This window comes from Thalassophryne amazonica, chromosome 7 (genome assembly GCF_902500255.1).
Source record: "Thalassophryne amazonica chromosome 7, fThaAma1.1, whole genome shotgun sequence".
Taxonomy (NCBI): Eukaryota; Metazoa; Chordata; class Actinopteri; order Batrachoidiformes; family Batrachoididae; genus Thalassophryne; species Thalassophryne amazonica.
This window is the reverse complement of record NC_047109.1, coordinates 32,965,076-32,978,387: the sequence shown is the minus strand read 5'-3', so window position 1 is coordinate 32,978,387 and position 13,312 is coordinate 32,965,076. Positions and strand designations below refer to the sequence as shown.

At 44.0% G+C, this 13,312-nt stretch overlaps 1 protein-coding gene across 2 annotated transcripts in view; it reads left to right on the top strand.

Moving 5' to 3' along the window:
• nod1 (nucleotide-binding oligomerization domain containing 1) overlaps positions 1-13,312 on the top strand; it is a 47,699-nt gene that overhangs the window by 17,444 nt on the left and 16,943 nt on the right. For both annotated transcript variants that reach the window (XM_034173981.1, XM_034173980.1), the window contains exons 4-5: positions 984-2,796; positions 2,880-2,963. In XM_034173981.1, the coding sequence (XP_034029872.1) occupies positions 984-2,796; positions 2,880-2,963 (1,897 nt within the window). The remainder of the gene's footprint in view (positions 1-983; positions 2,797-2,879; positions 2,964-13,312) is intronic.

The window sequence follows — 13,312 nt, the reverse complement described above, 5'->3', positions numbered from 1 at the left end:
GACTTTCAGCTGGACCCTCGTTTCCAGCACCCTGGAATAGACTTTACCTGGGAGGCTGAGCGGTGTGATGCCTCTGTCATTGGCACACACTCTCTGGTCCCCCTTTTTAAATATGGGGACCACCACCCCAGTTTACCACTTCTTAGGCACTGTCCCAGACCTCAATGCAATGTTGAAGAGACTGTCTCATCCAAGACAGTCCTTCCACACCCAGAGCTTTCAGCATTTCTGGGCTTCTCCAGACATTCCTAGTTAAAATGGACTACTTTGGTACATGTGATTTCTTAGTTTTTTGTTGTTGTTGTTTATTTGTTAATAAATTTGCAAAAAAAACAAACCCTTTTCATATTGTCATTATGCGGTATTAGATGTAGAATTTTGTGGAAAAAAGTGAATTTCATCCATTTTGGAATACAGCTGTAACAACAAAATGTGGGAAAAGTGAAGCGCTGTGAATACTTTCTGGATGCACTGTAAGGCCAGTTTTAAACTTTGAGCCAATAGACAGAGGTGAAATCTGCCACTACACAAAAGGTTCCTGCAATTTTAAGAGCTGGAACACATAGCAATGGAAGACTGGCAGAAACTAGTACCAGATGTGTGTAACAAACTTGAAGATTGCTGGTTTTAAGGATGCTGCTGATGCCAAAGGTTCTTTAACCAAATATTGATGAAGGATGCCAATAATTGTATCCATGGCACATTTTGTGTTTGTGTCGTTATTTTATTATTATTCAGATTTTATTTTTTTCCCACTAGGTATTATTCAGATTTTTGTTTTTTCACTAGTTTTAGACTTTTTATTAAATCTTCACATGATAAAACAATGGATTCCCCCCCCCCCCTTTTTTTTTTTTAAATGTTTTTAGTGTGCAGCTGAAAATCAAGAGTGGCAACAATTTTGGCCCTGTTTGTAACTGATAGCATGAATACATCACTTAACACTTGCTATAGTAGTAATTTTGCCTTCTATTCTCTTTAAGTCAGCAGGTATTGTGAGAAGCTGAGACAAGAAATCGGCCAGGATTCCTGCTTCATTATGTCATATGGCCAGAAAGAGGAGACACGGCTGGAGGATCTCTACACTGACACATTAATAGAACTCTTAAACGACTCCAATGAAAGTATTGGCTTCTTGGAGAGACTTGACCAACTCCTAGAGGATTGCCCACCCAGTGATCTTCAAGGTGAAACAATATTTGTTACTGGAGATGCTGGTGTGGGAAAATCTACTTTCCTTCAGAAGCTTCAAAACCTGTGGTCCAAGAAGCAGCTGAAGACTGATGCCATTTTTTTCTTCAAGTTTCGTTGTAGGATGTTCACTACTTTCAAGGAAACAGACCAGATCTCTCTCAGAGACCTATTGTTCAAGTACAACTGCTACCCTGATCAAGATCCAGATAACGAGGTGTTTGACTATATTGTGCGCTTTCCTGAGAAGGTGATTTTTACCTTTGATGGCTATGATGAGGTTCAAGACAATGTAGACCTGATAAATGTACCTGAAATGGTGTCACCAGAGGAAAAGGCACATTCCCTCTTGTTGCTAATTAGCCTGCTTTGTGGGAAATTACTCAAAGGATCAATAAAGGTCCTGACAGCGCGATCAGGTGTTGAAATCCAGAGAAAGGTGATCAGAAAGAAGGTGGCTCTCAGGGGGTTCTCTCCAACTCATCTAAAGACTTACATCAATCTGCACTTCAAGGAACAAGAACATCGAGACCTGGTTTCAGTTCAGCTGGATGCTAGCCCCCACCTTTCTGGCCTGTGTACCATCCCATTGTTTTGTTGGATTGTATTCAAGAGTTTTAGACACCTTCATGCCATTCATGATAGTTTTGTTTTGCCCGAAATCTGTGTCACTCTCACTGACATTTTCCTGCTGTTGTCTGAGGTTTTCCTCAGCCATTCAGCCATACCTGCACCAGGTCTGCTGAGGAGACGCTCTCGATGTACATTTGAGACTTTCAAAGCAGGTCTAAGGCCCCTAGCTGCATTTGCCAAGCTAGCACTTCAAGGTATGGAGAGAGACGCTTTTATTTGTCACCAAGATGAGATCACAGCTTGTGGGCTTACAGAGGAGGACCTCCTCCTGGGCTTTCTTAGACCTGTTAGTGATTATGATGCAAGAGGAAGCCCTGCAACCTTTGAATTTCTCCACATCACTCTACAGTCCTTCTTGGCAGCATTTGCTCTTGTGTTGGATGACAAGGATGAGCCAAACTCCATCCTTAAGTTCTTCACAGAGTGCAGCAGGAAACAGGAATCACTGTGTCTGTCTTGCGTCACCTGTAAGGGCAGATTATCCAAGATCAGGGAAAAGAAACCATTTGCATCAAATGAGCACCTTCATTTTATTAATCTTTTCATGTGTGGACTGCTTTCCAAGGATCACAAGAGTTTGATGGAGAATGTGGTTTCTCCAATGTTATTAAAGAAAAAACGAGCTTTATTAAAATCATACCTTTCAACGAGTGTAAAGTCCCACCTTCGCGGCTTACCACACTATGACAGCGCTGATGGCAGGAAAATTCACGCTTTGCCCAATTTCCTGTGGATGTTACGTTGCATCTTTGAGACAGGTAGCAAAGACATCGCCAAGATAACAGCACAAGGCATCGCAGCCAACTTCATCAGACTGGCATATTGTAATGTACACTCAAGTGACTGTGCCGCGCTCAACTTTGTGTTTCAACACCGTGAGAAACTTCTGGGGCTCGACATGGATAACAACAACATCGGTGACTATGGCATCAAACAGCTGAAACCGTCCTTCTGTAAGCTGACAGCTGTAAAGTAAGCATTATAAAAGATACTTTACTACAGACTGTTTATTCTGTGTATGCTGGACATGACAACATTATCCTGCTTGTCTTCAGATTGAGCGTCAATCACCTGTCAGACAGCAGCATTGAAGTACTTGCTGAAGGGTTGTGTAAGCATAAACTTGTGGAGAGTCTGGGGTAAGTGGACACATCTGTGTAGCTGTCGTAGCTGTTAATTGCGGCTTTGTACATGACGTGAAATGTCACAGATCTGATCAGATCTAATAAATGTGATCAGATCTGTGCAGTCACAGATGTGATCAGATCTGATACATTGTCACAGATTGTCAGAGAAGCAATGTCACGGAGACATTTCATGTCCATGTACAAAGGCAATAAAACAGCTGACACACAGGTTAAAACGGCTGCTGCGCTGTTTTAATGGCTGCTGCAGCCATTTTACCGCGTGTGTCAGCTGTTTTATTGTCTTTGTACATGGACGTGGAATGTCTCTGTGACATAGTTTTTCACAGGCAACATGATGACACGCGCACACACACACACATACACTCAACAAAAATATAAATGCAACACTTTTGGTTTTGCTCCCATTTTGTATGAGATGAACTCAAAGATCTAAAACTTTTTCCACATACACAATATCACCATTTCCCTCAAATATTGTTCATAAACCAGTCTAAATCTGTGATAGTGAGCACTTCTCCTTTGCTGAGATAATCCATCCCACCTCACAGGTGTGCCATATCAAGATGCTGATTAGACACCATGATTAGTGCACAGGTGTGCCTTAGACTGCCCACAATAAAAGGCCACTCTGAAAGGTGCAGTTTTATCACACAGCACAATGCCACAGATGTCGCAAGATTTGAGGGAGCGTGCAATTGGCATGCTGACAGCAGGAATGTCAACCAGAGCTGTTGCTCGTGTATTGAATGTTCATGTCTCTACCACAAGCCGTCTCCAAAGGTGTTTCAGAGAATTTGGCAGTACATCCAACCAGCCTCACAACCGCAGACTACGTGTAACCACACCAGCCCAGGACCTCCACATCCAGCATGTTCACCTCCAAGATCGTCTGAGACCAGCCACTCGGACAGCTGCTGAAACAATCGGTTTGCATAACCAAAGAATTTCTGCACAAACTGTCAGAAACCATCTCAGGGAAGCTCATCTGCATGCTCGTCGTCCTCATCAGGGTCTCGACCTGGCTCCAGTTCGTCGTCGTAACCGACTTGAGTGGGCAAATGCTCACATTTGCTGGCGTTTGGCACGTTGGAGAGGTGTTCTCTTCACGGATGATGTGAAGGAGATGTGTTGCACTACATGAGGCAAATGGTGGTCACACCAGATACTGACTGGTATCCCCCCCAATAAAACAAAACTGCACCTTTCAGAGTGGCCTTTTATTATGGGCAGTCTAAGGCACACCTGTGCACTAATCATGGTGTCTAATCAGCATCTTGATATGGCACACCTGTGAGGTGGGATGGATTATCTCAGCAAAGGAGAAGTGCTCACTATCACAGATTTAGACTGGTTTGTGAACAATATTTGAGGGAAATGGTGATATTGTGTATGTGGAAAAAGTTTTAGATCTTTGAGTTCATCTCATACAAAATGGGAGCAAAACCAAAAGTGTTGCGTTTATATTTTTGTTGAGTATATATATATATTGAAATGGATGTCTGCAACACGTTTAAAAAAACCTGGGACAGTGGTATGTTTATCATTGTGTTACATCAAGGGATCGACGGTCACGGGCATTCAATGTTGGTTTTCGGTCTTGCCACTTACGTGTAGAAAGTTCTCCAGATTCTGTGAATTTTCTGATTATATTATGGACTGTAGATGATGGAACCCCTAAATTCCTTGCAACTGAATGATGAGAAAACATTGTTGTTAAACTGTTGGACTATTTTTTCACGCAGTTGTTCACAAAGTGATGATCCTTGCCCCATCTTTGCTTGTGAATGGCTGAGCCTTTGGGGATGCTCCTTTTATACCCAATAATGACACTCACCTGTTTTCAATTAACCTGTTCACCAGTGGAGTGTTCCAAGCAGGTGTTCTTTGAGCATTCTTCAACTTTCCCAGTCTTTTGTTGCTCCTGTCCCAGCTTTTATGAAATGTGTTGGCAGGCATCCATTTCAAAATGAGCAGATATTTGCACAAAAACAAAAACGTCTATCAGTTTAAACATTAAATATCTTGTCTTTGTGGTGTATTCAATTGAATATAAGTTGAAGAGGATTTGCAAATCAGTGTATTCTGTTTTTATTTACATTTCACACAACGTCCCAACTTCATTGGAATTGGGGTTGTAATGTAATGATTGAAAAAGTAATAGAAGTATTTTAAAATGTATTATTTGTTAGTGTAAAGTCAGTGAAGTATTTTGTTATTTGTTGTTGTGATATTTTGTTATCCCTGAGAGAACTCTGGAGGTTTCTGCAGAACCTGCATGTCTATATGCACAAAGGTAGCATACCTTTGTGCATATAGGCAGACATGTTATGCATGCAAAGGAGTCTCATATATGTGACTGCAGTTTCTTTCCCACAAAGTCCACTATTTTTGAGGGAGTTGCAACACAGAATGTCAGTGACTCTCCTAAATCACAGACAGGCTTGTCTCTGTGTTGATGGATTGCCGGGTTGGGTATGAGGTCTTGCTCCAAGTGAAGGAGTTCAAGTACCTCTGTGTCTTGTTCACGAGTGAGGGGACAATGGAGCGTGAGATCGGCCGGGGAATCAGAGCAGAAGGGGCGGTATTGCATTTGCTCTGCCGTACTGTTGTGACGAAAAGGGAGCTGAGCCAAACGGTGAAGCTCTCAATCTACTGGTCGATCTTCATTCTTACTCTCACCTGTGGTCATGAGAGTTGGGTCATGACTGAAAGAACTAGATTGTGGGTACAAGCGGCCAAAATGGGCTTCCCTAGGAGGGTGGCTGGTGTAGAGATAGGGTGAGAAGCTCAATCATCCGTGGGGAGCTCGGAGTAGAGTCGCTGCTCCTTCGCGTTGAAAGGAGCCAGCTGAGGAGGTTTGGGCATCTGGTAAAGATGCCCCCTGGGCACCTTCATAGGGAGTTGTTCCAGGCACATCCATCTGGGAGGAGACCCCGGGGAAGACCCAGGTCTAGATGGAGAGATTATATCTCCAGACTGGCCTGGGAACACCTCGGGATCCCCCAGTCAGAGGTGATTAATGTGGCCTGGGAAAGGGAAGTCTGGGGTCCCCTACTGGAGGTGTTGCCACCGTGACCCGATCCCGGCTAAGCGGTTGAAGATGAGAGATGAGCTTATCTCTGTGTGACTCAGGCTTTACACCCACAAAAATTGTATTTGTGGTTAAAATTCATGTAAGTAACGCAGGTTTTCTTCAAATATGGCATTCAGAATGTTTGGATCAAATGTAAGTCACTTGTGCATATTTAATCATTACATTAATCATTACATTTATGCTACATTGCATCAACACAATACCGCAATTGGGAGCATTTATAATGAAAACATGAGACATGCACATTTTTAGATGTCTACCTTTAGTATGAATGGAAGAATATGAAAAGCAATTATTTTTAAATAATGTCCTGATCATAAACATTATGTTCAAGATACTCTATATCTAGTTTAATGCAAAAATGTGAACCTTAATGAGAAATAACAGATGGGGCTGGGGCAGTTTTAGCTATATGTTTTACAGGTTTGCTAATTATTTCAGGGATCTAAAATCCCAATAGTTATTAATTTATATTCTCATATGTGCATGATGTTTTCAGTGAACACACAGACAACAAATGTACAAAAAAAATGTACAGCCATAAAATAGTTCTAATATGGTTACTCATGAAGAGCCAGCAGAGTTTCATTACACAGAATGCTCTTCCATTCTACCTCACTGTGGTCAGTGACATCAGCAGCCTGGCATTTGTTCCCTCACGTTAATAAAACTTTCCTCTGTTGATTAAAATCAATATTGTATTGATTGCAGAGTCATATCTGGACTCACCAGCATAGTTTTCTCCGTGTTGACATTCCACTTATACAGATTATATGCACAACACTCTGGATGTTCTCAACTAAAGAACTGAGGCCAGTTGCTATAATTCGTGGCTTTGCTTAAGAATTAGTATTTGTATCTTTTGAGTGTTTTTGTAAAAACTATGGGTACTACAGTAGGTGTGGGATCTTTTTTGATTCACCTTAGCTTTGTCATCCTTCCAGCATGGTCAGTTTTTGAGCGCAGCCTGTTTTACACAGGTTTGGGATACATTACCACACTCACTCACTCATCTTCAACTGCTTACTCCAATTAAGGGTCGCGGATGGCTGGAGCTTATCCCAGCAGTCATAGGAAGTGAGGCAGAGTACACCCTGGACAAGACGCCAGTCTGATGCAGGGCCACATTTAGACAAACAAACGCATGCACACCTACAGACGACAACAACAAGTTTCCACTCCACTGAACCTACGTGTCTTTGGATGTGGGAGGAAGCCGGAGAACCCAGAGAGAATCCACGCAAACACAGGGATGACATGCAAGCTCCACACAGAAAGGCCACAGCTGGGAATCAAACCCATGGCTTCTTGCTGTGAGGGAACAGTGCGAACCACTAATCCACTGTACTGCCCGATACAGTAGCACACTCTGTATTTTTTAATGATTGATGTAAACTCCAAGACATATTGAGAGGCTTGGGAATGTTCATGTATTAAAACACCCCCATGATTTAATCCTTCTATTTTGAAGAAATTGTCCCTATTTCAACTGTTTTGGAAAGTGTTACAGGCCTTAAATTCAGGAATGGATGTATATGAACAAATGAAATGGAGTATACCACAGAAAAACATGAAATACAAGTCAAAGCAAATGTAAGGATCACTGCATTATTTAGCATTTTTCATGCCATCCCAGATCTTTCTGATTTGGGGCTGACTTATGGTTTGGTTTATAAATAAAATTAATACTGATAGAATAACTCCATTAATGTCAATTCTGTCATTTGTACAAAGTTAAAATATAACATATCTTTTAATGTTGAATAATGCACTAATTCTGAAGTTTTGTAACAAACACAGACAGCTGGCAAAGGATTATGGTTAAAATGTGCCTCCGTTGAGGTGTGTCGTGTGTTGGAGTTTACAGATAAATGTGCTTTTGTAAAATATGCCACTTTTTTATTTGTAAGAAAAGGCATTTTCAAAACAAAAAAAAAAAGCCAAGTTGTAATTAGATAACAGTCTGATATAACCAGTGTCAAAATAAATACAACACTGCCAACTACTGGATGCTCAGTACTAGGGTGAATACTGCCATGAACACTACTGGCCAGTAGATGGCAGTAGAGACCGAAAACTTGCCTAAACAAAATTCCAGACAATCCGTGTCAGCTACGTTTAAGATGTGTGGAATTTAATAATTGCAAACTGAATTTCAGACATCTTATATATTACTCTGGAACAAAGATGACAGACAATGTTTGACATAAGCAGAACTCTAGTAGCATACAAGAATCGATTGCAGTGATTCCAAATGAAAATAATGGAGGAGCAATCTAAGCTTCTTCTGGCATTTTTATATAAAACAAACACAACAACATCTATAAACCCAGAGGATATATTCATGAGAGTTTTAGGCACAATATATAAAGAGTTTAATGCTGTTGTCCGTGTGGAGCCTTATCAGAACGTCTCAAATCCATTTCTTCTGTCGTGAATGTACTGACTTACCCATAATTCACTGGGCACAGCATGTCCACACTAAAACCTTCAAAATTAGTGCATTACTTTAAAACTAAAACATATAGCTGATATTTTCACTGTATAAAACTTCAGACATGACGTTAATTTAAATAACATGTCCGAAATTAGTTTGGTTAAAATTTGAACCATAAGTTAAAACTGTATGCCTCTGGATGACTTGGGTGATATTGTCATCGTATCAGTATGGGGTCAAAAGAATTGAGTCTTTTTTTTGTGACCAGTTCTTCTTTGCCTGCAGAGGATAGAGTGGTTTATTCTGCAACCAGCTGTCCTCTGTTTGCGGAGGATAGAACTGCACATCTACTATAAAACATTTAACAGGTAGGTACTTAACTGATTTTAGATTTCATAGATGTTTGTAACTACTCAGCTTTGTTTACCACATCTCCAAAAATATGTTAGTGGTCTAAGAATTATCAGACCAAAACTTATCGTAAGATAATTAGTCCGGTGATGGTTTTCAAAGTTATCTGAAAAGCTGTCAGGCTTACCGAGATGGTGCGGCTGGACACAAATGCAGGATTCAGATGTCAGTAAAACAGAGTTTAATGAAAATACAGTCTGGGTTCAGGACACAGGTAGGCTTACCAAGATAAGCAGCAGGATCCGAAGCATTAGGCAGAGACAGTGTCAAAAACAGGCAGGCAGGTCAAAAACATGGGTAGACAAAAACAGGACAGAAATGCTCAGAAGAATAAGTGCTTAAAAGTGGCTCAAGGCTCAACAATCTCGCAACCAGACAGGGTGACGGGTGTGACTGAAATAGAGGGAGTGATTAGCAGGAAATGTAAAACAGGTGTGTGTGTGGAGGGATCTGGAAGGGGTGTGGTAAGCTGGAGAGAGGATCGCAAGGAAACGCCCACCACCAAGCAGAGGACAGAGCAGAAAGATCCCACCACCAAACATGGCAGTGACAAAGAATGGTAGCTACAAAATAAAGAAACAAAAAGACACAACATACAAGCCCCATTCATGAAATCACCCCTCCCCCATGGCCGACTCCAGATGGCCCAGGCACCCCAGGATGGGAAGCATGAAAGTCCCTGATCAACGAAGGGTCCAAGATGAACCGAGAGGGCACCCAGGAGCGTTCCTCCAGACCGTACCCCTCCCAGTCCACCAGGTACTGCACCCCCCGGCCACAGCGGCGAGACGAAAGAAGACGACGAACAGAGAAGACAGGACCACCCTCCACGAACCGTGCGACGGGAGGGGGCTTGGCCGGGGGACAAAGAGGACTGGACCTGGCTGGCTTGATACGACTGACATGGAAAGATGGATGTACACGAAGAGACCGAGGCAGCTGCAGATAAACCGCCGCCGGATTGATGACCCTGGAGACAGGAAATGGATCAACAAACTTGGGAGCCAGCTTGCGAACGGTCCCACGGAGAGGGAGGTCCCGCCATACTCTCTGACCACGTGTATACGGTGGGGCCAGCGTACGGGCACAGTCGGCTGCAGTCTTATAAGCAGACGACGTCTTGAGCAGAGTCTGCCGTGCCCGCTCCCAGGTCCTCCGGCAACGCATGATTTGCACCATGGCAGATGGAACAAGTGAGTTCAAGTCTGTGGAGGGGAAAAGAGAGGGGTGATAGCCATGGACAACTTGAAATGGAGAATACCCTGTGGAGGATGAAGGCAAGGAATTGTGTGCGAACTCCACCCAATGCAGTTGTGTGGCCCAAGAAGTCGGGTTGCTCGAGGCCAGGATCCGTAACCCCTTTTCCAACTCCTGGTTCATCCGTTCAGCCTGACCATTGACTTGAGGGTGGAAACCAGATGTGAGACTCGCAGTTGCCCCCACCAACCTACAAAACTCAGTTCAAAAATGAGAAACAAATTGTGGACTCCGATCGGAGACAATGTTCATGGGGAATCCGTGTAGCTTAAACACATTCTAAAGGAGGACTTCTGCTGTCTCCTTAGCTGAGGTCAACATGGGCAGGGGAACGAAATGACACATTTTAGAGAACCTGTCAACAACAGTTAGGATGACTGTGAACCCCTGAGAAACGGGCAGCCCGGTGACAAAGTCCACTGCAATATGAGACCACGGACACTTTGTGATGGACAACGGAAGCAGTTCACCAGAGGGATTCTGTGTGGAAGCCTTGTGGGTGGCGCATACTGGGCAAGCCAAAATATATTCCTTAATGTCCTGTGACATCTTGGGCCACCAGAACCGCTGATTAATTAACCAAGTAGTCTTTCTAATGCTGGGATGGTTGGCAAAGGGGCTGTCATGTGCCCATTGAATAACTTTCCCCTTCAGAGTGCCAGGGACTAAGAGCCTGTTTGCAGGACAGTCATGAGGTCTAGGAGTCCCCCTAGAGCCACTCTCACCTTATCCTCAATGCCCCAGGAAAGAGCTGAAACAAAACAGGTGGAAGGCAGAATGGGTTGGGGCATAGGATGTTAACTGTCAGGTTCGAATTTACGTGATAAGGAGTCCGGCTTCCCGTTCTTATTCCCTGGGCAGTAGGATAGGGTGAAATTAAATCTACTGAAGAAAATGGACCACCGGGCCTGTCGGGCATTAAGCCTTTTGGCGACGCGTAAGTAAGATTTTTATGATCGGTCAAGACGAGAAAAGGTACTTGTGCCCCCTCCAACCAGTGCCGCCACTCCTCCAAGGCCACCTTAACTGCCAAGAGTTCGCGGTGACCTATGCTGTAATTGCGTTCGGTTGATGATAACTTTTTTGAGAGAAACGCACATGGATGCAGTTTATTGTCTGTGGCACCTACTTGAGACAGGGCGACCCCCACCCTACATCTGAGGCGTCCACCTCCACCAGGAACTGCCGGCTAGGGTCTGGAAGGAGCATCACAGAGGCACACGTAAATCGCTTCTTTAGCTCCTGAAAAGCCTCCTCACACTCATGGGACCAGACGAATGACTGGTGGGTGGAGGTAAGGCTGTGCAAAGGTACTAAAATTTCTGATAAATTTCTTATAGAAATTGGCAAAACCAAGAAAGTGTTGCACTTCCTTACGATATTGAGGTGTGGCCCATTCGGATACAGCGGCTACCTTTAATGGATCCATACGTATCTCCCCCTCAGCCAAAACGAACCCCAGAAAGGACACTGAGGGCCTGTGAAACTCACATTTTTCCGCCTTGACAAACAGCTGGTTTTCCAGTAACCTGCGTAGTACAGTACAGACATGCAGTTTGTGAGATTCCTCATCGGGGGAGAAAATCAAGATGTCATCTAGGTATAAGAACACAAATTTATTCAAGTACTCTCTTAACACATCATTCACAAAACCCTGGAATATGGCTGGTGCGTTAGTGAGCCCAAATGGCATCACCGAGTACTCGTAATGGCCCGTGGGAGTATTAAAGGCGGTTTTCCATTCGTCGCCATCCCTAATCCGGACCAGATGGTATGCATTGCGAGGATCTAGTTTAGTGAAAATTTTGGCCCCCTCCAGGAGCTTGAACGCTGAGGAAAGTAGTGGTAAGGGTTTTTACTGTGACCTCGTTAAGCCCCCGGTAATCAATACATGGTCGCAAAGACTTATCTTTCTTTTCCACAAAAAAGAAACCGGCACCTGCCGGGGAAGATGATGGCCGAATAAGCCCTGTGGCTAGGGATTCATTGATATATTCCTCCATTGCTTGGCATTCTGGAGCGGAGAGCGAGAATAATTTCCCCCTAGGGGGACAAGACCCAGGAAGGAGGTCAATAGTGCAGTCATAGCTACGATGGGGTGGCAGGGACTTTGCCCTGGCTTTGCTAAACACTAGTGCCAGATCATGATAACAGGAAGGTACCCCTGAAAGATCTGGGTTAAGTTCTACAGCTGGCTCCCCCTTTCTGACTAAACAGGTGTGGGTACAGCTGGGCCCCCATGAAATAATCTGGTTGTTGGCCCAGTCAAAGTTAGGACAATGTTATTTTAGCCAGGGGTGCCCCAAGATGGCGAGGTGAGTCATATTTTCAAAGATATGGAAACTAATTTTCTCTGAATGCTCCACAGAAAAAGTTAACTGGACTGACTGGGTGCGATGAATAATTCTCCCCAACAGACTGCCATCCACAGCTTTAACCTCCAGGGGGCGTGGGAGCCGATGTAATTTAAGATTCAGCGTCCTGACAAGAGAGGTATGAATTAAATAGGCATCAGATCCTGAGTCAATAAATACTGAGATTTTGACAGATGTTTCATCAGACTTAATTTTAGCTTGAATAAAAATGTGAGATGAGAAAATTTCGTTCAGACTCACCCGGATAGTTTGCTTGTTTGGGGGCGGGGCACCCCTGACCTGGCAACTTGCGATCAGATGGCCGAGCTGACCGCAGTAAAAACAACACCCCTCCCACTGGCGGCGCTGATGTTCCTCTGCTGAGAGCTGTGTCCTCCCAAGCTGCATGGGTTCCTCTTCATGCGGTCAGGGGCCGGAGGCTGCCAGACGAACTTGGTCTGGAATTCTGGGAGCGCTGTTCACGACGAGACCGGTCCTGGTGCCGGTCCGATAGCCGTCTGTTGATCTTGATGGCGAGGGTGATCAAAGAATCCAAATCATCTGGGAGCTCAATGGCGATTAGTTGATCTTTCACTTCCTTGGAGAGTCCCTGGACGAAAGTGTCAGTTAACGCTGCCGTGTCCCACTCGCTCTTGGCTGCGAGAATGCAGAAGTCAATGGCGTAGTCTGCTACCCACTGTCTGCCTTGCCAGAGCTTCATGAGAGACCTCGCCGCCTCACGACCGGGACAGGTCTGTTGGAATACTTGTTGGAGAGCGGCGGTGAA